General features: G+C 50.7%; 9 protein-coding genes across 9 annotated transcripts; 3 read left to right on the top strand and 6 right to left on the bottom strand.

Annotated features, from left to right (window-relative positions):
- Positions 1-1,994: 1,994 nt before the first annotated feature.
- Positions 1,995-3,963, bottom strand: HETIRDRAFT_384120 (uncharacterized protein). Its single transcript, XM_009548042.1, has 10 exons — positions 3,874-3,963; positions 3,585-3,774; positions 3,435-3,521; positions 3,271-3,367; positions 3,163-3,216; positions 3,020-3,093; positions 2,909-2,967; positions 2,723-2,849; positions 2,599-2,666; positions 1,995-2,533 (listed from the first exon to the last, which is right to left on the bottom strand). Exons 1-10 carry the CDS (start codon positions 3,914-3,916, stop codon positions 2,307-2,309), a joined length of 1,026 nt encoding a protein of 341 aa, XP_009546337.1. The 5' UTR covers positions 3,917-3,963; the 3' UTR covers positions 1,995-2,306.
- A 2,082-nt stretch (positions 3,964-6,045) lies between these two features.
- HETIRDRAFT_317357 (uncharacterized protein) lies at positions 6,046-7,062 on the top strand (the record flags this gene model as incomplete). The annotated part of the gene is made up of 4 exons (XM_009548043.1): positions 6,046-6,176; positions 6,240-6,318; positions 6,374-6,559; positions 6,616-7,062. 4 exons carry the CDS (start codon positions 6,046-6,048, stop codon positions 7,060-7,062), a joined length of 843 nt encoding a protein of 280 aa, XP_009546338.1.
- A 67-nt stretch (positions 7,063-7,129) lies between these two features.
- On the bottom strand, positions 7,130-9,621 carry HETIRDRAFT_317108 (uncharacterized protein; the record flags this gene model as incomplete). Its single annotated transcript, XM_009548044.1, has 10 exons — positions 7,130-7,346; positions 7,409-7,765; positions 7,818-8,049; positions 8,103-8,433; positions 8,494-8,640; positions 8,702-8,807; positions 8,867-8,954; positions 9,006-9,202; positions 9,254-9,356; positions 9,411-9,621. 10 exons carry the CDS (start codon positions 9,619-9,621, stop codon positions 7,130-7,132), a joined length of 1,989 nt encoding a protein of 662 aa, XP_009546339.1.
- A 158-nt stretch (positions 9,622-9,779) lies between these two features.
- HETIRDRAFT_317318 (uncharacterized protein) lies at positions 9,780-11,152 on the top strand (the record flags this gene model as incomplete). The annotated part of the gene is made up of 3 exons (XM_009548045.1): positions 9,780-10,331; positions 10,387-10,945; positions 11,007-11,152. 3 exons carry the CDS (start codon positions 9,780-9,782, stop codon positions 11,150-11,152), a joined length of 1,257 nt encoding a protein of 418 aa, XP_009546340.1.
- A 624-nt stretch (positions 11,153-11,776) lies between these two features.
- On the top strand, positions 11,777-14,091 carry HETIRDRAFT_475199 (uncharacterized protein). The gene is made up of 4 exons (XM_009548046.1): positions 11,777-12,039; positions 12,109-12,200; positions 12,256-13,130; positions 13,226-14,091. The coding sequence occupies exons 1-4, from the start codon at positions 11,857-11,859 to the stop codon at positions 13,585-13,587; spliced, it is 1,512 nt and encodes a 503-aa protein (XP_009546341.1). The 5' UTR covers positions 11,777-11,856; the 3' UTR covers positions 13,588-14,091.
- A 105-nt stretch (positions 14,092-14,196) lies between these two features.
- Positions 14,197-15,153, bottom strand: HETIRDRAFT_65032 (uncharacterized protein; the record flags this gene model as incomplete). The annotated part of the gene is made up of 5 exons (XM_009547606.1): positions 14,989-15,153; positions 14,859-14,924; positions 14,717-14,790; positions 14,564-14,657; positions 14,197-14,502 (listed from the first exon to the last, which is right to left on the bottom strand). Exons 1-5 carry the CDS (start codon positions 15,076-15,078, stop codon positions 14,197-14,199), a joined length of 630 nt encoding a protein of 209 aa, XP_009545901.1. The 5' UTR covers positions 15,079-15,153.
- Positions 15,154-15,885: 732 nt separating this feature from the next.
- On the bottom strand, positions 15,886-17,149 carry HETIRDRAFT_238463 (uncharacterized protein; the record flags this gene model as incomplete). Its single annotated transcript, XM_009548047.1, has 5 exons — positions 15,886-15,998; positions 16,106-16,566; positions 16,632-16,689; positions 16,814-16,931; positions 16,997-17,149. Coding segments are annotated over 5 exons (903 nt in total), but the record flags the coding sequence as incomplete, so codon positions are not given.
- Positions 17,150-18,236: 1,087 nt separating this feature from the next.
- On the bottom strand, positions 18,237-19,825 carry HETIRDRAFT_316981 (uncharacterized protein; the record flags this gene model as incomplete). The annotated part of the gene is made up of 4 exons (XM_009548048.1): positions 18,237-18,460; positions 18,523-18,928; positions 18,994-19,487; positions 19,549-19,825. 4 exons carry the CDS (start codon positions 19,823-19,825, stop codon positions 18,237-18,239), a joined length of 1,401 nt encoding a protein of 466 aa, XP_009546343.1.
- A 29-nt stretch (positions 19,826-19,854) lies between these two features.
- nrps1 (putative three-domain protein adenylation-thiolation-dehydrogenase) lies at positions 19,855-24,018 on the bottom strand (the record flags this gene model as incomplete). The annotated part of the gene is made up of 18 exons (XM_009547607.1): positions 19,855-20,211; positions 20,269-20,655; positions 20,705-20,894; positions 20,951-21,109; positions 21,163-21,248; positions 21,304-21,356; positions 21,412-21,776; positions 21,939-22,008; positions 22,058-22,230; positions 22,279-22,320; positions 22,374-22,467; positions 22,526-22,752; positions 22,809-22,867; positions 22,922-22,990; positions 23,045-23,162; positions 23,215-23,303; positions 23,356-23,409; positions 23,460-24,018. The coding sequence occupies 18 exons, from the start codon at positions 24,016-24,018 to the stop codon at positions 20,042-20,044; spliced, it is 2,964 nt and encodes a 987-aa protein (XP_009545902.1). The 3' UTR covers positions 19,855-20,041.
- Positions 24,019-24,048: the final 30 nt, after the last annotated feature.

Below are 24,048 nucleotides of genomic sequence, written 5' to 3' on the forward strand. Positions count from 1 at the left end.
TAGGGCCCTTGCGGTTGACACCGACGCCCATCTGATACGGCATGTCAATTTTTGCGAGTCTCGAAGAGTATTTTGCAAGAGCTGCAAGCTGATCCGTCGCTTGATCCTTCTGGGCTGCTGTAGGCGCGGTAGTACGCGGTCTATTAACAGCAGGTAAAGCTGCAACCGCAGTGGTGCTCTTGATGGCAGACGCGACGCCTTGGGCGTTGCCCGAGTGGACGGCCAAGTGCTGCTTTAGACGGTTATACTGCTTCGTGAAATCTGGCCAAGCACGATGGTCAGGATCCGTGTTTGAAGGGCTAATGAGGCTGAGCCACCTCGTTCAGTGATTTCCCAATCCTCGTCCTCCGCCCTATCGAAATCGGCATCGTCTTCCTCGAGATCGTCTTCGTCTTCCTCTGAAAGTTCATCAGACCAGCCAAGCACTGCTTCTGGCTCATCGATATGATTGAAGCCCGTTCTAGGATCTGATGCTCGTTCTATTGGGAGGTCCTCCGGGGCGTCGTCAAACTGGCCATCTTCAATTAGGGGCTCAATAGGAACGGGCATGGTTGGAGATAATACGGATCGCGCGAAGTTGTGGGAAGAGTTTCTAGAAGATCGGTAAAAATGCAAGCAGTTATAGACAGAACTTACAGCTGACAGTTACAATGAATAAAATAAGACTACAGCAGATTTATCGAAAAGTTAGTTGGTGAGGAGTTTGGTGGTGAGAAAGAGATGCAGATCTATCCCCGATCTATACAAGCGCCACTGGCTGTACTCAGCAGTCATACTCGTGCTATACGCCTTGCCCAAGTTGTGCAACAACTAACACCCACGACGAGCTGTGTATTTCTGTGTATCCACTCCGATTCCACACAATTACATGTCTGCATTGCGGCAAAGGAATGTATTCACTTTCTCGAATGACTCCGACGAACACCAAGAGACACTCATTCTCGATGACCAAGGTGAAACCCGTCTTTTCCAACTGCAAGCTTCGAGCTTCAAGAGTCTTCGCTATTATCTCCACCCCTCCTCCTCATCACTTCCTCATCACTAGATCATAACTGACATGCGAAAATGACCGCCTCTAGAGCAAGAAGAACTGATTCAGAGTCTTCGCGCACAAAATGACCAGTCCAACTCGCAGTATCTCCTCATTGCGCGGATCGTAGTTGCCCTCTCCTGCTTTCTGTGAGGCTCTCCGCTCGCCTCGACAATCCCCTTGTCGCTAATCAAGGCGTGTCATCGCATCTCAGTCATCTCATCTACCTTGTCAACCCTACTAAGGAGTCTCCCCTCTCTGTCATCTTCCCACCAGGCTACCCGGACCCGCCCATACCTCTATCGGTACCATTCACTATGCTCCACATTATTCTCCATGCGGTTCTTCTCCTTCTCTCCTGGAAAGAACACTCGTTTCAGTTTCTCAAGCACATTGTCACGTCATTCTCCTACCCAGTCACACTCGCGGCCTCGGCAGTCGCACCGCTCTGTTCCGCCCTTCTTGGACGGGCATTTGCAACCACTGCCTGGTGGAGTTTCGCCTTTGTGATAGTCGCAATGCAATATAGTGTACACCGGTGGATACTGCAGGGCGAGGCGAACATCGTAGAGCTCGGAAAGATGAAATACGACGCTCGAGGCGCGTAGCAAGACTGTAGCAAGGAATGAAGACTACCAAAGCTTGGTGATCCATTTCGTACCTTTTCACCTCTTCCAATTAATTGAAAGAGGTACGGCCGTTATTTAGCAATCATGTGCTACGGATAGTAAACTCGTGGAGACTCGTGGAGACTCATGGACGCAGATGGACGCCTGCTGGCGGCCTGGCGTGTGGGTTGCTACAGGTTGCTACATACTACTCTGGAGTCTGGTCAGTCGGTTTCTAACATCCTTTGCTAATATTTGGAAATATGATTTTAGAATCCTCCTGACTGGGCCTGGTCGTCCCTTACCGAACTTACTCTAGCTTACTCTTCGAGGCTACAATGATCCTTCTCTCCGATAAGGATCATCCACTTTGTATTAAGCAAGGAAGACATACTGTGTGAAAATCGCTAATCATACACCCATCCCTAGGTCGCTATCGTTGTAACGAATGTGATAAAAAAAAAACAAGGATAGTAGTTATTACACATAAAGAGAACTTCCACCTAACTTAAATTAAGAGTGCAAAAGCAGTTGGACGCCTGGCCTGACCGCGCAGATACAAAGGAGCTCGAACCATACGAATGACAATGAAGCGAATATAGAAACCAACGACTTGGAAACGGGCAAGTCACAGGCACTGGCAGGAAGCACGCATAAAATCCGATGCTTCACACTCCCTCGTTTGCTCCCCGACCCGGGTTGCCAATGACCATCACAGGAGTCGAGCTGCGTGACACGGCGAGATCATGTTCCCCGAACTTCGCGTCGATATCATGGGCTGTCAGAGTCTTTTCATCCTCGAGTCGTGAATCTGTGGATCTGGGATGGCGCCAGAAGAACCATGCCTGGACAACGTCCCTCTGTGTTCCGAAGACAACGAAGACAGCCACGCCCACTAGATGTGAGAATGTATGAGGTGAAGCTCCTCATCCACGGATCAAGAAGGAAAGGAAGGCTCACTTGTGGCAATGAACAAGTCTCGGCCCGTCGTATCCATCTGCCTATCGAATATTGACCATACACTAAACCTGTGACGATGCCTGTAATTCAGCAACGAGACACGAATTTCAGGGACAAAACATACACTGTGCCTCCGAAAATATACAGCATGAAGACAACGAGTCGAAGTGCAAGGCGAAAGTTGACATCTGGAACCTGGCCAGCCCTGTGTGCGAACCGCCAAGCGCGGAACAGCCTGACACCGAGTCGAACTAGAGGCGGACGATCATGTATCAGCGGGGTCTCCTGGGTACCAATATCTGCTTCGAACCTGCAAAGGCGATGATCACTGCACAAGCCACTGTTGTTGCTATGGACACCGAGTTCGTACTGAATGAGGCAAAGGTAAGTAGAGGTCAAGATATGAATAAACAACACGTACTAATGTTCATAATCAAGGGAGCAGTAGAGAAGTCGTCTCTTGCGGCTGACCTTGGCAGGGTGCATCCCTGATAACTGATTCACCGACAGAATCTATCAGTGGCGGACTCAATATGGGGTGGGCAGAGCTGATCGGCTACATACAATGGCTGTGATGGTAGCCCAACCTAAGAATGCTATGTATGGCGCTAAAACCATCTTAAACGGATGATTCATTCGTGAAGACTAGTACACCAAGAGTATATAGCTTACGAAAATCTTCCATCGCCGCGAAATAGGTCGCGTTTTCAGTTTGGTATCAAGCGAATGCCATGTTTGATACACCAGGGCAAGCATTGCCACGGACCATCTATATGCAACGAAGTGAGAATCGCGTCTACAACCTCAAAGAGATGATATGGAGAAGAAAAACTGACGTGGGTGGACAAGCAGTGACCAGAGATGCCTGTAAAATACACAAGCCCTTGGATGGTTCAGGACCGTACGCCTGACCTGCATACAGTCTGCAACAACAAAAACCCGTCAGAAGGACAAGGGGCATTAAAAAATCAGTATGGCGCACTCACAATAAACATCCGCAGAAGCCAGTCAAGATGAAAGTCCCGCAGAGATTAACAAGTGTCGGGTCTCGTTTCGCAGTTTTGGAGAACACGAATGTCGCAACAAGGATGGGCATCATGATTTGCCCTCCCAAAACCTGGAAGGAGAACCAGATGGCCAACTTGGTCTCTGGGCTCATGAAGGAGCCACGGTCATCTAAAAAAGAGGGAGTGCGAACAGTTGAGCTAGGTTCGTCCCCCCGTGCATCTCTCTGCCCGAGATTCACAGACAGATAAGACATCCGAAGATACGTACGCTCAGCGATGTAGGGAAGTGGGCCGCCTTTGCCCGTATCCATTTCAGTCTTCAAACTTCAAGATGTTTACAGTCTGAGCTCCTCCTGCGCGAAAAAAGGAAATAGACGACTAGAACGGAACCCGCCTGCGGAGGAAAAGGAAATAGTTTCTACGTTCCCGCCAGCGAGAGTGCTGTACAGAACGAGAAGAAGAGAAAGAATAGCGGATTCTGAAACCGAAGAGAGGGAGAAAGGAATGTGAATCAAGTTGGCTTCTTGATCATAGCTAACGGCGGCTTGCACAAGTCATGGTCTCGAGACTCGGCAAGCATGGCAATCCGCAAGGGTAGTGAAGTGATCCGGGCCCATTGTGATGGCAACTAGATGGCAACAGCATCGCTGGATGTCATCACCAGGAACCCGAGTACGCTGTGAATTTCAAGCCATTCAAATGACTACGAGCACTCTACGGGCACCGAACGGAGCTGCCCACGAGACAAATGTTTGTCGGATGCACCTTTCGACACTGCGCAATGACGATGCCATACAGAGAGAGCTAAGTCTATCGAGATGGCGAGTGGTATCGTTGATGTCTACGAAGTACTGATACTATAGGCGCAGCCTGAGCTAAAAATATTATCATGATCATGAGCCACTGCAGCGTGCACCTCGAGGCACCTTGTTTTCGGACACCCAACTTCTCCCTGCCGACAATACATGGAATACTACTCTAGACCGCGCCGGGAGCACCTCTCTATTGGTAACTCGCAGACGCCGCCTGCGGACTGCGACCATGCGACCTCACTTGTGTTTGAGGACCGGTCATCATACATCTTCCCAAATCCTCCATCTGCCCCTGCCAGCCCCTCTTTTTCCTCCTTATCGACACCTACAGAATTCACATCATTGACCGATAGCAGAAGCAGGTCGCGGGATGGCAGCGTCGGTGGGAGTTTTCCTCGGAGCAGCCTAAGCGACGATCCACCCGAATGGGAGGGGGTCTCTGTGGGTTCGCGGACAGGGGCTGGTCCGGTGCTCGACAGCGCCGGGAGAAGCTCACAGTGGTGGGCAGATGATGGTCAAATCGACGAGAGTGAGTCCATGTTGGAAGAAGAAATAACACGAGCAAGCCGCTGGGCCTTCGTATCCGTACCACGCGTTCATTCCGGCTCTGTGCCGTCGGCAGCATACAGACAAAATTCTTGCGAGGGCACAGGCGCTGTGAGCATCGATACTTCACGACATCCACCTAATCCACGCTCTCGAACTCTCTCTACTGTCAGTTCCAATTCCTCACCAACGCCGCACCCTCGCATCCGCATCCCTCTCCTATCTTTTTTTGCATCTATCCTCTCGATAGATAATTCTACGCTCCACCTGATTTCTCATACCCCTTCCCACTCTATCTTGTTCCCTGGCCTTCCGGCGCTGCCTGAGGAAGCGGCAAAGTATGAAGGCGAATCCCTCCATGGCTTGTCCCTATTTGCATCCACAGACGAAGAATTTACATTGAGAGACGGCCTAGCCATTGCACACAAGTCGTCATTTGATCCATCCAATTCGCTCTCAGCGCCTCTATTTCCGCTTTCGGAGTTGTTTGACCTAATGAAGGGCGCGTGGAGCGGAGGTGCGAGAGGGTGGCAAGAACTTTGGAAGAAGTGAATTTCATAGACCTTGGAAATTTCCTGGTATACGTCCGCTCTTTCCACCTGTGTTTGATTTTCTTGAACCCACTGACTGCCCTTGATCTTTTTTTTTTTTGAGTTTTGAGCCTAGTATCTCTACCACTATCATGTTTCATATCCCGTCGATTACTGACTTAGTGCTTTGGTGGGAGAGATGTCATTTTTTGACTTCCCTTTTGGTTGAGACTGGCTGTCGAAGCCCCATATCTCAGTCGTAGCCCTACGCCGCACTTCTGATCATCCAATCAATTACATTTGACAGTCAAGCAAAATTTATCGCCATACGTTGAGCATACCTGACCTCTCTGAGGTGATCTGGGCATGACAGGTATCATTGTCTGAACTCTTCGAGTTGCGGCCTGTCGGGATTCCACGACTGCCTTTTAAAGATTCGGCATGATGACACAGCGTGAGACATGTAGTTTGCTTCGATCAATAACACTCAGACGATTGTAACAATCAAGATCTTTGGAGTGGAAGGCAATTGATCTGCTAGGGACTAGCGGGATGAATCCACACAAACAGCTCGCTTCTGCCGTGGTGGAGAATATCAAGAAACTACCATCGTTTCGCAAGATTCCCGTAAATAGACTTTGGCTCCTTGCCAACGACCTTTCCTTGGTCGTGCTAGGAATCAGGTGGGCCTTAATTTCTCTCCTTCTCTCTCTACACGATTGAAACAATTTTATGATCCTGTTTAGAACTGGCTATCTGCTAGATGCATTCGCGGTCCCGAATCCTGTCGATACCTTTACTTGCTTGATCAATCAGCTAAGAATGGTGAACAAGATTTCTAGCCTCATGTTGCCCAACCTCACCCCGGTCATCTTGATAGCATAGGCCTGAATTCAGCTTCATCGTGCATATCTATGAGCCTACCTCTGATCAATCGTTCTTCGTGAACAGTCATCTATTCCAGCGAATGCATCAGTGTTCAAGCTTCAGCGTGAGCTTGCAGCAGGATCAATCCTGTTGTCCGGACTACACATCATTCGTCTTACTGAGCGAATCACCAGCCTTGGTAAGGTTGCTCATATGTTATTATCATAAAGTTGAACGCACCCACCATTTCTATAGTTATCCAATCCGCCTGATGACCTGCGGGAATCGATCAACAACTTGTGTGATGCTATCGCCTCCACTCGTGGACCTTCAATATCACTGCCCGATGGTCTCACACAGCAGATCGTCATCCCTATGGCAGCATTTTTGCTTGAATACCCCGTAGCTTACATCCCGCCCTCATTTGATCAAGTAACCTCCCTCAATAGCACTTCGCTCACCGTCTATGAGGGTTCGTTGCATTTCGCCTCACAAGGAACCCAGCCATCGTACCAGCATACTGTGATCAAATTCTCCTGTCCTACTGCATTAACATCCCAACATCGCCTACTGTCGCCCGACGATCTGCAAGATAGAGTGACAGCCCACTTTCGTTCCCGGATAGCAGAGGCTGGCTTGTCCCCATCGACATCGTTCATAGTAGAGCGCAGTATCCAGATGCATGATCGAGTCGGACTCTGATGGCAAGCTTCATCACAAAGAGGGAAGAAAGTTATTCAGACACCCTGCATAGATCCGAACCGCCCCGCTACTCAATAACGACGTTAATAATCTTAATGTCCTCAAATGGTTTGTCTGTCTTGTTCGCCTTCGCATTCTCAATGATATGCACCGTCTCCAACCCCGACATCACACGTCCGAAGATCGTGTGTTTATTGTCGAGCCAAGGCGTCGCCGTAGTCGTGATGAAGAATTGAGAGCCGTTTGTGTTGGGACCAGCATTCGCCATGCTCACGGTGTACGGCCTAATTCCCCAATTCAATGTCCACTGAGCACCCTCGTGATACGCAATCTGGGAAAGGCTCACCGGTCGTGCTTCAGATCATCTGAGAACTCGTCTTCAAATTCCTTTCCCCAGATACTCGTTCCACCCGTTCCATCGCCCAGCGGATCGCCAGTTTGAATCATAAACTTGGGAATGACACGATGGAAAATTACGCCTTCAAAGTAGCCACTCTTCGCGTGTCCAATGAAATTTTCCACGGCTTTTGGTGCTTGTGCAGGGAACAAGCGCATGTGGATGTCTCCTTCAGTCGTGTGGATGGTGGCAGATGTTGCAAGTGGAGAAGCAAGCGCTCTGGAAGATGCGGCAGCGGCAGCGATGGTTTGAACTTCGCGAGTGGGACGCTCGTTGAAGATATCACGATCGCCAGATTTGTTGTCCCTACAAAACCATATCAGAGCGAATACCTCTTCAATATGCGAGGGGATCTTACTCTGGTTCGCCGCGTGTAAACATGTAGAACCGCTGACGCTTATAGCCCGTACAAAAAAGAGTGGGATCGCGAGCAGCTTTATCCGCAAGGATTGGATTGGCAGAAGCTGCCATAGCGACAGTCGTGAATCCTTTCTTCGCAGGAGCACCCTGATACAAGCTCAAGTTCATCCATCGCACTGTCTCATCCTTACCTAAAAGTCGGGCAACGCGATTTGTTACAGTGTTGACCACTGTGTTCTTCGGTAAGTCATGTGGGTTTTAATGGTCAATGGACTACGCGTACCTTTGATACCCAATAACGTAGGGTAAAGTAAAAAGGCTCCGCTCTCGTCCCATACAGCATTGATCCAATGTCCTGGAATCTTACCGTCTGGGCCGGGTAGCTCGAGCTCCTTCTCCGCCGCGAGTCGTCGTCCAAACTCCATATCTTCTACTTTGTACACCGCAGTCCCAGCCTGCTGCATCTCCTGAATGGCTGCTAGCGACTCATCGTATTTGCGCGTCATTTTACCTGTGAGGAAGGAGAAAACTCGAATTTGGCGGTCGGGAAGAGAAAATGTGGCAAATGAAGAAGAATCCGGCGAGAGCGTAATACATGTCGGAACAGATTTCGACTAGAAGAAATAGAGTCATCAGAATTTGGATCTTCCAATGGCTCGGCAGAGTCAACAGACCTTTTTGAACTCGTATAAGTCAGTTTGGGTCTTGAATGACCACATGCCAGAAGCATTTTTGGGCAGCTCAAAGGGATCCGAAGGCTGCCAATATTCAACAAATCCACCCTCATCTGCAGATATTACACAATCGTATCTGTCACTGAACTGTATATCCCAAGAGCGTTGTTCAGTGGTCGTGCAACGAGACGTAACTGTGAGAACTGACTGTCATGAGATGGACTGGGAAGCGATGCAGCCGCGTGATTGTCTCTAGTACTGTACCGTCTCCACGCGCATCGTACAAGCGAATAGTCCCTGAGTTATCTTCAGAGCTAGAGCATCGACAAATCCATCAGTACCACCACGTGTAGAAGCAAAGTCTCCAGCCTACACAGCAAGTAAACCCTGAGCTTGTCCTCTTCTATGTACCCAGCAGCACGCGCGAGGAGTGAAACCCAGCTTTATCATATTGATCATATCTATGCAACGGTTGTGGGTTTCCGCGATTTGAACATTGTGGAGATACGCACCAAAGTTCACCACATCGAACACTTTCGCACTCCCGTCTTCTGAGATGCTGGCCAAGAGTTGCCCATCCGCGCTTGCTGAGATGCCCGTTATGGGTAAGAGGTGCGCCCTGTAGTGCTTGACGAACTCGATGCCGGTGTCTTGCTTCTTCCATAGCTTCAGATGTCCGTCCACGGATGTCGTGATGATGAATTCAGTTCTACATTGAGTGAGCATGGACTGCTCTCCACGAATTGTTCACTAGACGTACTTTGTGGAAACACAATAATTGATCACGTCGCGGTGCATGAAACTCTTGTAATAGCGGTCGGCGCTGGGAAGATGGTCGAGGAACAATCGCTCATGAGGGAGTACTGCCCAACACGTTCATTGCGTCAGCCTAACACCTTGAAGACTTACAAACGTACCTTTTCGTTTCTTTTTCACCCCACCGTTTGCAGCACCACTGTCCGGCATGGGCATCGGCCCCATATCCTCGTCGCTGTCATCGTCCTGTGTGTCATTGGAGTCCGCTGGTACTGGCGGAGGCCCCATGGTATCATGCTCCTGCTGACCGTCCGCACCATTGCGTACGCGCTTTCCAAGAACTGAAGAATCTTGTTGCTCGATGTCAGACATGGTGCGTCAATGCGGTGCAGCTTGAATTACACTGACCCAACTGTGAGCCGGCGGCTCAGGAATAAACTCGGCAATCGGTTTGGCACGTGCATGAGAGTGGCTGATAACTGCTGGATGACCAGTACAAGTCAATTATCTTTCTTGCCTTCACCCACAACATGCTCTCCATCGCCGCACGCGCCCCCCGCCGCTCTCCTGCTGTATCCCACATACCTTTCCGCTCATTATCAACAGAAATACTTCCCTCATCCGCCTCACAGCTTCCTTTACCCCCTCCTATCGCCACAAAGCACCCCGCCAAACCTCGCACTCGACTATCCCCCGCACCGCGGCCTGCAGTCTCACATCGCCATCAAGTTCTCTCCCATTTACCCCCAAACTTCGGGCAGAACCAGCTTCTCCCAGTGTCCAATACCACTCGTGCGCTACTCGAGAGCATCGTCGCCGACTTCGAGGCACCCATTCGCTATGCTTTCGCGTACGGCTCAGGTGTATTCGAGCAGGACGGGTACACACCCGATCCGAAGGGTCCGATGCTTGACTTCATGTTTGCCGTCACGCATCCTGCACATTTCCACTCCATTAATATGACTCAGCATCCGAGCCATTATGCGCTGCACGCGCGGCTGTTTGGATCGTCATTTGTGTCAAATGTGCAGCAGATGTCGCCGGGCGTGTGGTTCAACGCGTTTGTAAAGACGAAAGGCCAAGTGAGTTTCCATTTTTGACTATCTCTGACGACAACCAGCCAACAGCTTGCCGCAGACCATCAAATATGGTGTCACCACTGTCGACAACATGTGCTCCGATCTGCTTAACTGGGACTCACTATACCTCGCCGGGCGCATGCATAAGCCCCTCCGTATCATCAAAGATGACCCCCGCGTGCGCCTGACGCAGCAAGTTAACTTGACTTCTGCCGTGCGCGCTGCGCTGCTCATGCTACCTACTGAGTTCAGCGAGACACAGCTCTTCGAGACGATCGCAGGTATCTCGTATGGCGGCGACCCGCGCATGATCTTGCCGGCGGAGAATCGCGGGAAGGTTGGAAATATTGTGCGCAAGCAGGGCCCACAGTTCCGCGAGCTGTACTATCGCCTCGTCGTTGGCCTACCTGGAGTGCATTGGCCGGGGCACTCAGCGACCATCCAACAGGATACGAGCGCCCAAGCGCGCGCGGCGCATCTGCGGAAGCTGCCTTCAAACCTACTCGCACACGTGAGGGAAGGGTATGGTTCTTCCATTCCCGCGAAAGAGGCGGATGAGAGCGCATATTGGACACGCATGGCGGGAGACGAGAAGCTGCCTTCAGTGCTCAGGGATCGTACGTCGATCACATCTATTTCGTCCTTATAGCTGTCGATTCACGGGTCTTGTCATTCCAGAGATGAGCGGCATCGTTCGTCACCCGGCAACGATCCAGACATTGAAAGGGGTCGTCAGCGGAGGCATCGGCACAACTGTTCGCTACAGTGCCGAGAAGGTAGGTAAATGGTGGAAAGGCTCAAAAGAGAACCAATCATCTTCATGATCTCACCTTATGCACAACACCCCCATACCACACTACCCTGTCTCGTCCCCTGTTTATTCTTTCTCCTGGGACCCATAGAAAGGACGATCATCTAAAGTTGTAGCCTCTTAATCATTGCTTGTGATATCCCAGCGAATCATCTATAACATCGAATACAATCGCCGCATCGCATCCTGGAAATTTACCAGTCGCATTCTCGTAGATTCTCGTGCTCCTAATCCTCCCGAGCCGAAACTCTTCGAATGCAGATCCTCGCAGCTAACAGTCTCGTTGCTAACCAGCCGGTCGTCAAGAAACAACATGTAGAGAGCTGTCGGTGCCCCAGACACCTCGCGGCGATGGGATCGGAAGCCGACTTTAATATCTACACCTCGAGATCAAGCCGCAAATATTCCGAGAGCCTCAGTCTGAGTCTCCGTGATATTTCTGTGTTTATTACATGATTCAATCACCAACCAGCCGTACACGGGTTTCCAAGTTCTCGGCGGTGATTCGTGCGGGGGTGACCCGGGTCTACAACACCGGGCACTGCAGTGCTCTCGGACAAATCAAGTCCAACGTCAACTTTGTCTTCATTCTACTCGGCCCTCGAGGGTCCTCTGCATCGGCCAGCTCCTTGCTCCTCGCTTTTCTTTCTACCTTGTTTATCTTCTTTTTTGCGAACACTCATCGTTTGTCTCTCGCTTTCTAATTATCGTGCTTCCATGGACCAATACTCTCCGCAATCACCCAATGGTCTCTACGTCGAAGCTATTTTTAAGTCCCCCATCGCGTCCCCCCCGAGATCTCCTATGGTGAAACCTACGAGGACAGTGGCTATCATTAAACCCCATGCTCTCGAGCGCAGGTTCGACATCGAAAACAGGATTACAGCGGCTGGCTTCGAGGTCAGTCCCCTGCTCCGTTATTCCCCGCACATGCGAAGAGTGTCGAGCTCACATTTATTATAACGACAGATCGTGAAGGAACGTCAGATGGAGTTCGACGTCGAGAGTGACCCTGATACACTGTTCGAGTTGTTTGGAGAGGACGCGAACTCGTTTGCTGAGTGAGTAGTTAACTGTCTGGCTAGTGATGCATTCCACATGCCAACACCTCAAAAGGGGCGCTGTATGGGTCTACGTCCTTGAGCGCCGCCGTGCCATTGAAGTCTGGAATACCATCATGGGTGACCCCGATCCTGAAACAGCGCGTGCGACCTCCGCAACTTCGCTCCGAGCCCTATACGGCATCTCCAAAGAACAGAACGCGGTGATGGGTTCTCCCGACGGCCAAACCGCCGAAGTGCAGATCGCGTCCCTCTTCGCGTCTTCACCTCCCTTCCCCGCGACAGAACTCCCTGATCACCTCGTCTCACCTATCGACGGCGGTTCCATGCGCTCTGTGTCCTCATCTGTTCTTTCCGCACTGCGCCGGACCAGCGACGACATGTCGCGGTCACAGGTGCACGGCGGGAGCAGTGGAGGCAGACGCACCTCAAACGAAGGCATGTCCACACCAAGCTTCAAGGCGCGCCCGATCCCCGCTTCGCACGTGACGCCCACGATCGCACCCCGCACAACCCGCGCAGCCAACCTCCGCGCGGGCATCGTCCCCGAGTCCCCGGAGCGCACGCGCGGGCCGCGCGTTGCCCCGAGTAAAGAGAAGCTCGCGCAGATGTTTGTCAACGTCCCTGGGCACAAGCGCTCGGATACCATCGCGGTCGCCTCCACCGCCCCTCCCGTCGTCGCGCCCCGCATGACACGAGCAGCATCCCTGCGCCTCGGACAGACACCCGTCACGCCTCCGCGTCCGAGGCCCAGTGTGGACACTGGACGAGAAAAGATGTTCGAGGGCGTCCCGGGCCATAAGCGGAGGGAGTCGATCTCGGTCGCAAGCACGAAGGCGCCAACGGTCACGCCGAGGCTGAACAAGAGCGCAGCATTGCGCGTGCAGAAGGAGAAGGAGAAAGAAGCGACTCCGCCTTCTTCGTTTAACTGTAAGTGTTCGTCGTGGTCCCCTTTGCGAAGCGTGATGGCTGCCTCGTCTCATCTCTACTTATTCTCTTCTACGCTCGATCGCGCGTAAATAAAGTCCGCTCACCACAGAGAGCGCCAGCATCGCTCTCGCGTTCATCTTCGCGCAGCCAGCTCACCCCTTCTCGTCCTGCCTCGGCTCAGTCAATCTCGTCATCCGCCCTTCGCTCAACGTCCAATACGAATGGTGCGAAACTCACCGCTCCCTCCCCTGCGCCGCCAACTCCCGAGAAGCCTAAGAAACCACGCCCTTCGAGCCTGCAGGCGCCCGTCATGGCGCCGCGCCAAAACAGGAGCGCAATGCTTCGCGCGGCCAAGATGAACGCCGCTCCAACTCCATCACCAGCTGTGAACGGCAAGGCGAGCACGATCAAGCCCAAGGTGGCCTCCAAGGCAGTTTCGAAGACTGTCACGGTCTAGTCACTGGCGATGGATCGCGTTGAGCTTTCGCCCTCTGAGTATAAGATACCCCCTCCATGCGACTGGGCGCGGCTGAAGTTCCGAAAATGATAATCGTGAGCAGACATATGACGTTTGACAGAAGCTATTGAGACTTCCCCGCGCTGGCGCTCTTCGTTTGTGTTTTACTGCATTATTCTTACTATATGAGCAATTGGTCAATGTCTGTTTATATCTTTTGGTTGGTGGGTCCGATCTCGTTCACGAGTTCTTAGTGATTATGTCCAGGATATACACACGTGCGCACTTCCCCGTGATATACGGTTCTAGTTCTTGCTTGCTTCGTTTATGCAACTCTCCGCTCTTTCCGTGTATGCTTTTGTAACATTTTGACCTATATGTCTGTCGAACCCGAGACTCACAGACTGATGAATGAATGATGTATCAGAACCTAGGTATGCTGTTGCCTTACTTGCTTCTCATGGGCCTGTTTTACAGTACACTATAGATACACGCAGTTCCATGAAAGATTTCAGATGTCTCCGAATAGCACCTTTCTGTAGCAAACAGCGAGTCATTATCAGTTCCTTGGCATGTCAAACAGCGCAGAGTGACCGGTGATAACGCCACTCACAGTGACTCTGGTGCCTCACTGAGGATCGTGGGACCACCGATCATCTCGCGCGTCCATACATCGCGGACGAACCAGCCAACATGACCGACCGCACAACCGACGAGATCACTTGCTGCGGCGCGCCAAGTGCCGCTGAGCATCCATGAGAAGGCGACGAGGGCGAAGGGGAGGTAAGGGGCGGTTATGGTCACGAGACCGAAAAGAGAGATCGGTGTGGACGGGTGGCGGCGAGACCACATGTAGATAGGAACGTAGGCGAGCGGCGAGGATAGGAAAGGGAGGTTGAATAACGGAGAAAGGGTCTGTTAAGGAAAACACGATATCTCGTATGAGCATTGAGCGTGGTGTTTGGCGTTTGCTTACGAGGAGCATCACGGAGGACACGAGGAGGAGCCAGAAATAATCCGCCTTCCGGTTCGCGAAGGAAGATTCCTCTAGCATGCGACTGTATCGCATGCTGTCAAGGTTGTCTTCAGCAAAAATAGAGCGCGAGGAGAACGGAGGGTTAGAGCTCACAAGAAGAACATGTGGAACACGAAGTCAAGGGATATGGTCCCGAAATAAAAGAAGTTGGTGAATACACGCCATAGCTAAATGCAAGATTGCGGATCAGCCAGTTGCGGGTGACACAAAGAGGTATATGGGATGGCGCAGGAACCTGCATGTTCGTGAACGAAGCCTTGAAGCTAAAGTATAGTTGCAAAGGCGTCACCAATTGAGATTGCTACAACACCGTGTTCGAGGATAAGCATCACTGTCAGGCGTGAGATCTGTCTGGTGGCACGTACGACGGCGAGACTGGTGAGAACGGAGAGCACGAGCCATGCGCGGGTGACTGGGGGTATCTGATTGACCCAAGCCTCGATACCGACGGGCATCGTTGAAGATGTAGATGGTGCTGAGCACTGAACTGGGCTGGACGAGTTGCTCAGCGAACGTGGCAGCTTTCTGACATGTCGTGATTGCTCTTACGTACATACTTCTCCCTCCAAAATTCCTCTCACGCTGCACTTACTCAGCTCAATCTTTCATCTCATATCAAACCCTCCAAATAACAGATGAGCTTCGGCGACGGTACCTTTTTACGGGAGAATCGAATCGTAGCTACTCTCAGAAGTCGAATTGTTGTGGTTATTTTAATCAAAGCACAGTAAGTGTGATTCCGAACCCGTAGTACACTAGTTGTCACTACTGACGTACTAGAATCAATGCGCTGTTCTATATATCCGACAACACTACGATCAATATCCGACATTGTACATATGATACCAAAGTCCCAAATAGCGAGTCCAGAGCATTCAGAATGCACGTTCTACAGGTGGTGAAAGAGAGATCTCAGAGAAGGGACGGTACGAGCGCTCATATGCGCTCTCAAAAGAGCTCCGAACAAGAGGATCTGCAGAGTTTCTGATTTTTACACGTTAGATGTCTACACGGTTGAAGGCAACCCTTGGGACTCACAGTCCATCCTGGTTGGACCTCGTGTCCCACAGCACGGACCAAGGGCTACCAGGAATGCTTTGCGGAGTGAGAGCTGCAGAATTTATGATCTCGGCCCTGGGCAGACTTGGGTCGGTCTCCCGAGGATCAGTAATCTTTATAGACAATCCGTGTCCTCGGACAAAGGTTGGCAGCTGTTTCTCTGTCTCGTGGGCTACCGTGTCGCCCTTGTCCGTTGGGCCGACCTGCATCTCCTTCAATTCTCGCGAAGCAATGACAACAAGTAGAAGGATTGCATCCACCCCAGAGAAAATGGTTTGAGGGAAGAATCCGATGATGTCTGCTGTATATGTGAGTTCTAACTTGCGTACAAATACTTGGACCATGCGCACCTATCAAAACTCCTAGATGCATTGGATGCCATCAGTGCTCGATCTCACACTTTAACGCACAGTCCTGGCTCACCGTCGAGATCAGGAGCATCGGGCATTGCGTTTCTGATTTGAGGAATCGCTAGAACAATGGCAAACGCATACAAGGAGTGCAATCCTACACGCTTAATGTCCCCGCTCTTGATAGCCAGCACGACGAAGCCGATCGTGACATGCGTGAGCATCCAGTTCACTATCCACAACATCATAGCATATAGTCTGACAGTGGGTGCCCTCCGCACTATCATCTCTATTTCACGAGTGGGCACTTGGGTCCCATCTGAGAGCGTGTTGTAGGTGTCGGCATCTGTGATGGTGACCGTGAAGCTGGTTGTTACATCGACGGTGCTCAATCTCTGTATTTGCAGTGTCTCATTTGTAGCGGAGTTCACTGCGCAAACGATGCTGGATAATCGGTACGTGTCGAACGGGTAGAGATTGGCTTCATGGACGTCGAGTACGTGGTCGTCATCGAACCGCGTCAAGGCTTGAATCCTGATATAAACGTGAGTTCGGATCTCCTAATATGAACAAAAGGCGCTGTGTGGAGCGGAGCTCACATCTGTCTTTTCCCACTGTCACGGCCAAATGGTGACATTGCAGGCCTGTACTGTCCGACTGGCGTTTGTCCGCTATATGAGTGACAGCACCGTAAATGTCTTCATTCGACAAGCAAGAAACATCGCTGACCTATCAATGTATATGTCTAGGGGCATGCTTGGAAGACCACACGCTTCACTACCATGGACACCTTGAGATCCAGGCAGTAAAAATGCCTCCCCACAGGCGACGAAAGCCCACCGTATCGAGATGGAAGGCTCGTCGACATCGATATCGACGTCTTCTCCGAGCAAGACAATCTGATCGCGCCCAGCCCCAGATGTCTCAACAATCGTGCGTGTATCCATGAAACATCATCTCTTACCCCGGGTGAACCACTGGCCAATTCATCAAGCATGCTCTTGAAAGTGACGACGTTGCGCCCTCCCACAAAGACAAGCGACATAGTTCCAATAAAGAACAGAGAGGCCAGTACACACATAACGATCAAGAACATCGCTCCAAGAGGCACAACTCCGTTCTTTGCGGCCTTTTTGCCTCCTGGACGCAAGGTCTCACGTACGGGTGTTGTGCTACCCGTCGGAGCATGTTTGTCCGATGAAAGAGTGTCTTCGGCCCACGATGCGGTGCGCAGGAGATTAGTTGTGGATGTAAAAGAGTGGTAGGCGGACATGGCTCGCAGTCAGGTCCAGTGGATGAAGGGAAAGGGGGTTGAGGGGGCGATCTTTCGCAAAACCGGCCTTCTCTTGCTGCTGAGACCTCACATTTATGCAGATGCGCAGGCTCGGCGCAAGGGGTATGCAATTACCACCAATTGTGTACATCATGCTTCCACCTTCGGACACTAAACCTTGGCAATTGACTGTTCGTTCGCATAGAATATCTTACTAGCTTGATCGTCGTTATTTAATAATTCGGAACCCATCGCGTATGGCTTCCCTAGCGTCGCATGTGGAAGCATAGTATTCTCTCATTTCTGGACGTACCACTCTGCAAATCTGCGAACGTACATACAATTTAAGAATAAAAACCACTTCGGCGGTGAACCGGTGACGATCCAAGGACGCATGATAAGCATCTGCAAGACCTGCTACATCAAGTCGGCACATGGCTAGCGACTGTCAAGGATTCCGTACATATGTCAGCGAGACCTGCAGGTGTATAGCCGCTCTATCGCCGTTAACTGTACTCTTCGATTGACGGGTTTGATGACTTCTTTGCGCCGATCCTGTACCTTGGGCGGTTTGCGAGGCTTGCCAGGAAGTCTATGAGCGATAGCATCTACGGTGGTGAATCTTGTGCAAAAGCAGCCAGCGTCGCACAATATAATCCCGAAATGGCTACATGTTTTAGTCCAGTAAGGGCACTTTGAATCCGCTGAAACTCAAACGAGAAGTGATCTCATGCGTCGCATTTACGCCCCATCATGACATCAAGAAGAGACAGAGAAGTAGTAGCTGAAGATCCAACGTCACCGATTGATCATTTTCGCATCCCATTATTGTCAATACAAAGTCAATTCCTGATATATGACGGATGCGACCTAGCTGCAAAGGTGCAAATTTACAAGCTAAGGCAAGAATTTCCATTCTTCATGAGAGCGCTTACTGCGAGTTCGCAGCACGAAGTTCCTCCTCCAGGAGGTTTCGTAACAACCTCGACTCCTCTAAGGGGCCACCTTCATCGCCCTCGGGACCGTAGATTTCAAGAATTTCACAAGCGGCCAGAAGGTACCATTGGGCATGAGCAAGACATTTGGTGGTGGGGGCGGTATCGTCCGTCACAACCGCATTCCACGCTGTCTTCGCCATTTCTAGGGCATGCATACCTGGGGAAAGGTAAGGTTAACATATATTCATCTTGAGCTTGATCATCAGGATTGACAATTACCGATCTGTGGGTAATTTGGTGGATAGATCAGGAAGTAAACCGCCAGGAGGGTATGCCCCACATCTAGAGCAGCCGATATACTATCCCCATGCGCAGCCTGACTAAAAGATTCTGACATCTTTAGAAGGACAGACGGATGCAAAAATGGTAAAAGAGATTTCGGTATATTCGCGTAGTTTTGGAGGCTGTTGGGCAGGGAAGGCTGCCGGTTGAGAAGACAGCCAGTGAACTCGTAGAGTGGGTCCTTGAGCTTTGTCAGCTGATCATTATCCGGAGCCGGTAGCGTTTCGTCAAGGTTCGATCCCAAATGACAGAGGGGGCAAGAGCAATTGAATCCGTAACTTATCTGTAAGGTTTGTTGACGATCAGAAAACGGGAGTGCGGGATCAAGATACGGGATCGTGATCTATGCCATAGGTAACCGTCAGAGCCTTGCATACCATGAGTAGATTAAATTGGAGAGCTATGTACCTCTTCGCCTTCGAGTATGGGCCGCAGGGTCACAATCTCCATCCTCACAGGCCTGCCCGCTGCGTAACTATATCTCGGTGCAGCATTGGGTGTACAAGAATGGTTGAAGAGACGGCTTGATAGCGGGAATATACCATGCGCGATTGATGAGAGGTGCGAATGGATGACAAAGTTGTTGTTCCCGAAACGTGCGTACAAGTCGTTTAGCAACCGCAACGATGTGAAGGCCGGTGTTGGCTGAAATGACAAGGGTGGGATGGCAGTTGGGACTGATTTCTGTGGCATCAAAGATTTGAAGATTGAGAACGCCGAAATCGGTTCGTTTGTATCAGCAAAAGTCGTTTTGGGCGTGACAAATTCTGCGACGAGATGCGAGAATAGTAGGGCTTCCGTTCTTCCATACGATCCCAGCTGCTCATACACAGGTGAAGCTGCAAACTGTGGATATGATTTACATATTCGTTTGTGATTATTGTTCCATGCTTCTGTCTGACCTGGTGATTGAGATGCTAGTCAGATATGTTGAGAAACAATTGACGGTGAGAGAAGAATCACAGTTGGAGCCACAGTACCAATATGAAGCACACCCACTACACTTATATAGGTTTGTCATGCTGGATCGCAATCTGTGACAGAAGTCGCATCGCTGGCCCTTCTCGGAGGGTAGTAAGGCAGTCGACAAGGGCAAAACTGAGATCAACAGCTTGCCTTTGTCGACATTGGAGGAAGCGACTGTCCTGTTCCTAGCAATTGGATCATGAACAAGTTGAATTGGAGGGGAAGGACCGGGCGACGATGTATGAATCAAGTTGTTGATAATGCTTTCGTTCATGGTCAAGTTGTCGATTCAGAGACGCACAGTCCCATTTGGAAATAGTCCCAATTGAGTCAAACCCCATGAAGTAATAGATAGGTCGGCGAGTCCGTTGGAACGAGCTGGAACAGTGAAGGCAATAGAGACTGTACAATACAAACTGGTAGGATACATCTAAGCAGGAAATGATGACAGTAATACAGCGTAGTAGATAAAAAACAAGGCATTCTTTGATCATGAATCCCAAATGGCACCAAAAGCTGGAATACCTCTGCTCATCATGCCGTATACAACTTTTTGCGTCAGCTTTTGGTTGGAAATGATGCACACCGCCTCCGCGTTGAATTCGCGCACCAGTCGGTACGTCAATTTCACCATATCCGGTTTGCCGTTGGTACGCGTGTCTAGAGAGCAACATCGGTTCGTGATTCAAGTGGGCTATACCAGAGATAGTGACTTACCATAGACAACAGCACCTGGCGATGCTCCAAGAATCTGGTCTACAAGCTTATCTCCAAAAGTCTGTCGAACATTTGGAGATGTCCAAAGTAGGCGGATGGGGATTCGCTGTTCCAAAATACAGGGTGTACAAGGTCCTATACCGCTTCCAGTCGCCACGAGGACGACACGGCGGAACAAGGGCACGATGCGGAGAACACCAAAGGTCGGTGCGCCGCGGACCCATATTTTTTTCGGAGGCTCAGTGATTTGTTTGGACGTCCAGTCTCCGGCCTTGGAGACCACGAGAGAAAATCCTTTTTGACCCGGCTCTGGAATCGTCGCGAAGCCATGCCATTCCATGAGCGGGTTATCTGAGATTCGGGTGAAGCTTCCCGCCACAGGCGTTGCTATATTGCATGTTAGACCAAGGAAGTGCAACAAAGAAGACTGACGCACTATAGTCGAAGTACAACCTCACAGCGTGAGAAGAAAGAACTTCGGCATGAACTGGCACTTCACGAAGACGGAGCCAAGGAAGAATGATCGAGATACTCATGATCAGGACCAACCAGAACGGAGGAGCATGAGCCAACGCGTTTCCTAGTGTCTGACCCTCGGGGCGATAGTCGTTGGTAAGCAAGATGACCTGTTAATGTCAAGATGAAGAAGTAGAAACGAGCGGAAGGCCAGGAAGTATCGTACCTGACACCAGACAAGAGCAGTTGCGGTCCATCCTAGGAAACGATGAGTGACCTCGAATCGGTCGTGGTACAAGACTCTGAATCTCGGATATGCGAGACCGACTATTGAGAGTAGTAGGAGCAAGATCCAATAAGTTATGACTAGGGTAGCAACAGATGTCTATGATATCTTATCAGGGTGTGCGGACAATCAGATAACTAAAAAGGACAAACCGGGCCGCCATTCACAACTTCTCGAGTGGCTTGAACAGTGAAGAGGATCAACCAAACTACGCCTGAGATCGCACATCCTGAATGCACTAGAGCGGTCGTGAGCAAATATGCTTTTGAAGACTTTAACTTCTGGACACGTACATCCACCAATAGAATAGACTCTGGCACAGACTCGGCGGATAGCCATAGGCCATCTACACGGCAAGGATATCAGAACAAGAAACCAAATTGTGTGCAAAATGACCATACGATGAAGGTACGGCACAAAAGACGTTGAAGAATGTGTTGATGACATAGTCTTGCCGCATTAGGATCGCGCAGAACAAATTTGCGACTACGATGAGACCCAAGTGTTGGGCATTGGCCTCGCCACGGACGAGGGTTGCAATGAAGATTGCCATGTTGGCGATGAAAACGACGCCGAAGAGACGACGATAAAGGGAGAAGATAGAATGCCTGAGATTCCGGACGAGCTTCCCTTGAGTCTTGTTGGGAATGTCATCGTCCAAGTAACCATCCCAAGCGTTTCCTTTCTCGATGACAGACGGTGACACGTCTGTAGAGGACATATGAGAAGTACCAGCGGATATAGTGTTCTCGCCGGAGGGTCCGTCCTGCAAGTAGATGTCCCTTGTGGGCGGGTTCCGCTGATAAGTGGAGGAGGGGATCAAAACTAGCTTGGTATCTGTAAGCGAGATGTCTTGCAAGATCACAGGAGATTCCTCGGTCGCAGTGGGCAACGTGAGCGGAAGTATAGTCTCCTTTTCGTCCAGAACGATAGTTTTTTCGCTGGCGATTTTGTCGAGCGCAAGTTGTCGGAGAGCCCGCTTATCTGTCTTCCCGTTGCTGCAAATGTATAAATAGGTGCGGGAGGTCCAGACTCGATACAACTCACCCTGTGTGCGGAAATTCGGGTAGAACTAGGTATCGCGTGGGGACCGCGTAGTATGGCTGGACCTGTGCAGTGGCAGCTTTTACTGTGCTAACATCCACATCGGCAGGAGTCACAAAGCCCCAGAGTTCTGTGCCTATCAAGAGAGCGGTGGCAACCTTCACTTCTGGACATGTCTACTTCTTGTTAGAGACCGCATGGACCTTTTGACACGAGGGACATACCTCCATGGCAGCCGCGACACCATCGAGTTCCACGCGGAAACCCTATCCACGTGTATGAGATAAATTTTCTAACAGAACTCGAGTCAGCAACGCACTTTGACTTTGACTTGGTCATCAACTCGGCCAAGATGTTCTAAAGTTCCATCAGGACGCCAGCGGCCTAGATCTCCAGTGTTGAACATGTATTTCCTGCTCATCGCACGGTAATTGATACCTAAGCAAACAGCATTATAGCATGCACACTCACCTGTCGTTGGTAAAAGGATCGAGCTTGTACCGTTCGGCGGTTTTCTCTGGCAAATTGATATAACCACGAGAGATGCCAGCTCCACCGGCCCACATGATCCCGCTTTCCCCGATAGGGAGAGGCTGCATGCTCTCGTCCAAAATATAAACGTTGTTGTTGGGCGTCGGCTTGCCGATGCTCAGTGGCGTTGAGTAAACATGAGGCTGAACGGTGTTGACGATGGTGATCTGGAAACAAGTGATCTACATCAAGCTGACTAAGAAGAGGTAGCAAAGAAACACACCTCCGTAGGACCGCAACTGTTGTAAAAGTGGCCGTTCCTTGCCCAAGCATCCGCCAAGGCTATGCAATGAAATTAGATGTGCGAAATCCCTCAATTATATTTTCAACTCTCACCTTGCGGGCAAACTTCGCCTGCCGTGGCCACGGCCCGGATGTTCGAGTAGTCAAGCGGATTGTGAGGCACTGACAGTAATCAATCCCGGTTGCGGAAAACGTAGCTAGCCGACTTCGACTCACCCATCATCGACGGGGTAGCGATTACCACGTCGACTGTCTTCATCAGAGCCCGCCAATCCTTCGATGTTTTGCCTCTGATACAAAGGGTGCAACCGTTGCACATCGACCCGAGAATCTCCTGTAGAGGTATGAGATAATCTCAGTGGTGTTAATAATGTAAGAACACTGACCCAAGCCGCCATATCAAAGGCTATATTCATGAGTTGAGAGACGCGTCGACCAGGACGCATCTCCACGTTCCCGGGAGACAGACAGACGACTAATATTCGATGTCAGCATCTCTATCGAGGGTGAGAAAAAATGTCAATTACGATTTGTTACATTCGAGTGCATAACGTCGACTCCCTTCGGTTTTCCAGTGGTACCTTGAACGGTGATCAGTCGACTAGATGGTACGAAGGTGAAACGAACCTACCAGATGTATAGATGATGTAGGCACTGTCAGAGGGGCAGGATAAATCTTCGAGCTTTGCGCCAGCGCCAGTGCCTTCAGAGTGCCTAGAAGCGGTGTCGTCTAGACTGAGAACCGGAATACCTTGCACACGATGGCGGTACTCGTCCAAAGCAAGAACGAGGACGCATTCAGAGTCTCGGATAACATGTTCTAGAGTTGACTGTGTAACTATCCCACCATCAAGGGGGACATAGGCGCCGCCAGCTTTGAGTACAGCAAGGATACCAATCACCATCTGGATGGAGCGCTGTGCAACAAGACAGACACGAGCACCAGGGACAACACCCATGGCACGTAGACGGCGAGCAAGATTGTCCGCACAGTGGTCAAGATGGGAATAGGTGATAGTCTCAGCAAGGTGTTCCACTGCGACTGCGTCAGGCTGCGAGCGGGCATGGTGCTCGAAAGCATGGTGAACGCATCGAAAAGCGGGGGTAGATCGATTGCCGAAGCTGTACTCGATGAACAGGCGCTGGTCAGCAGATGAGAGGTGCTGGATGGAGGCAAGACTGTGCTCCATGGCAAAAATGGTTAGGACGTTGAGCGCTAG

This window comes from Heterobasidion irregulare, assembly GCF_000320585.1.
Source record: "Heterobasidion irregulare TC 32-1 unplaced genomic scaffold scaffold_05, whole genome shotgun sequence".
Classification (NCBI taxonomy): domain Eukaryota; kingdom Fungi; phylum Basidiomycota; class Agaricomycetes; order Russulales; family Bondarzewiaceae; genus Heterobasidion; species Heterobasidion irregulare.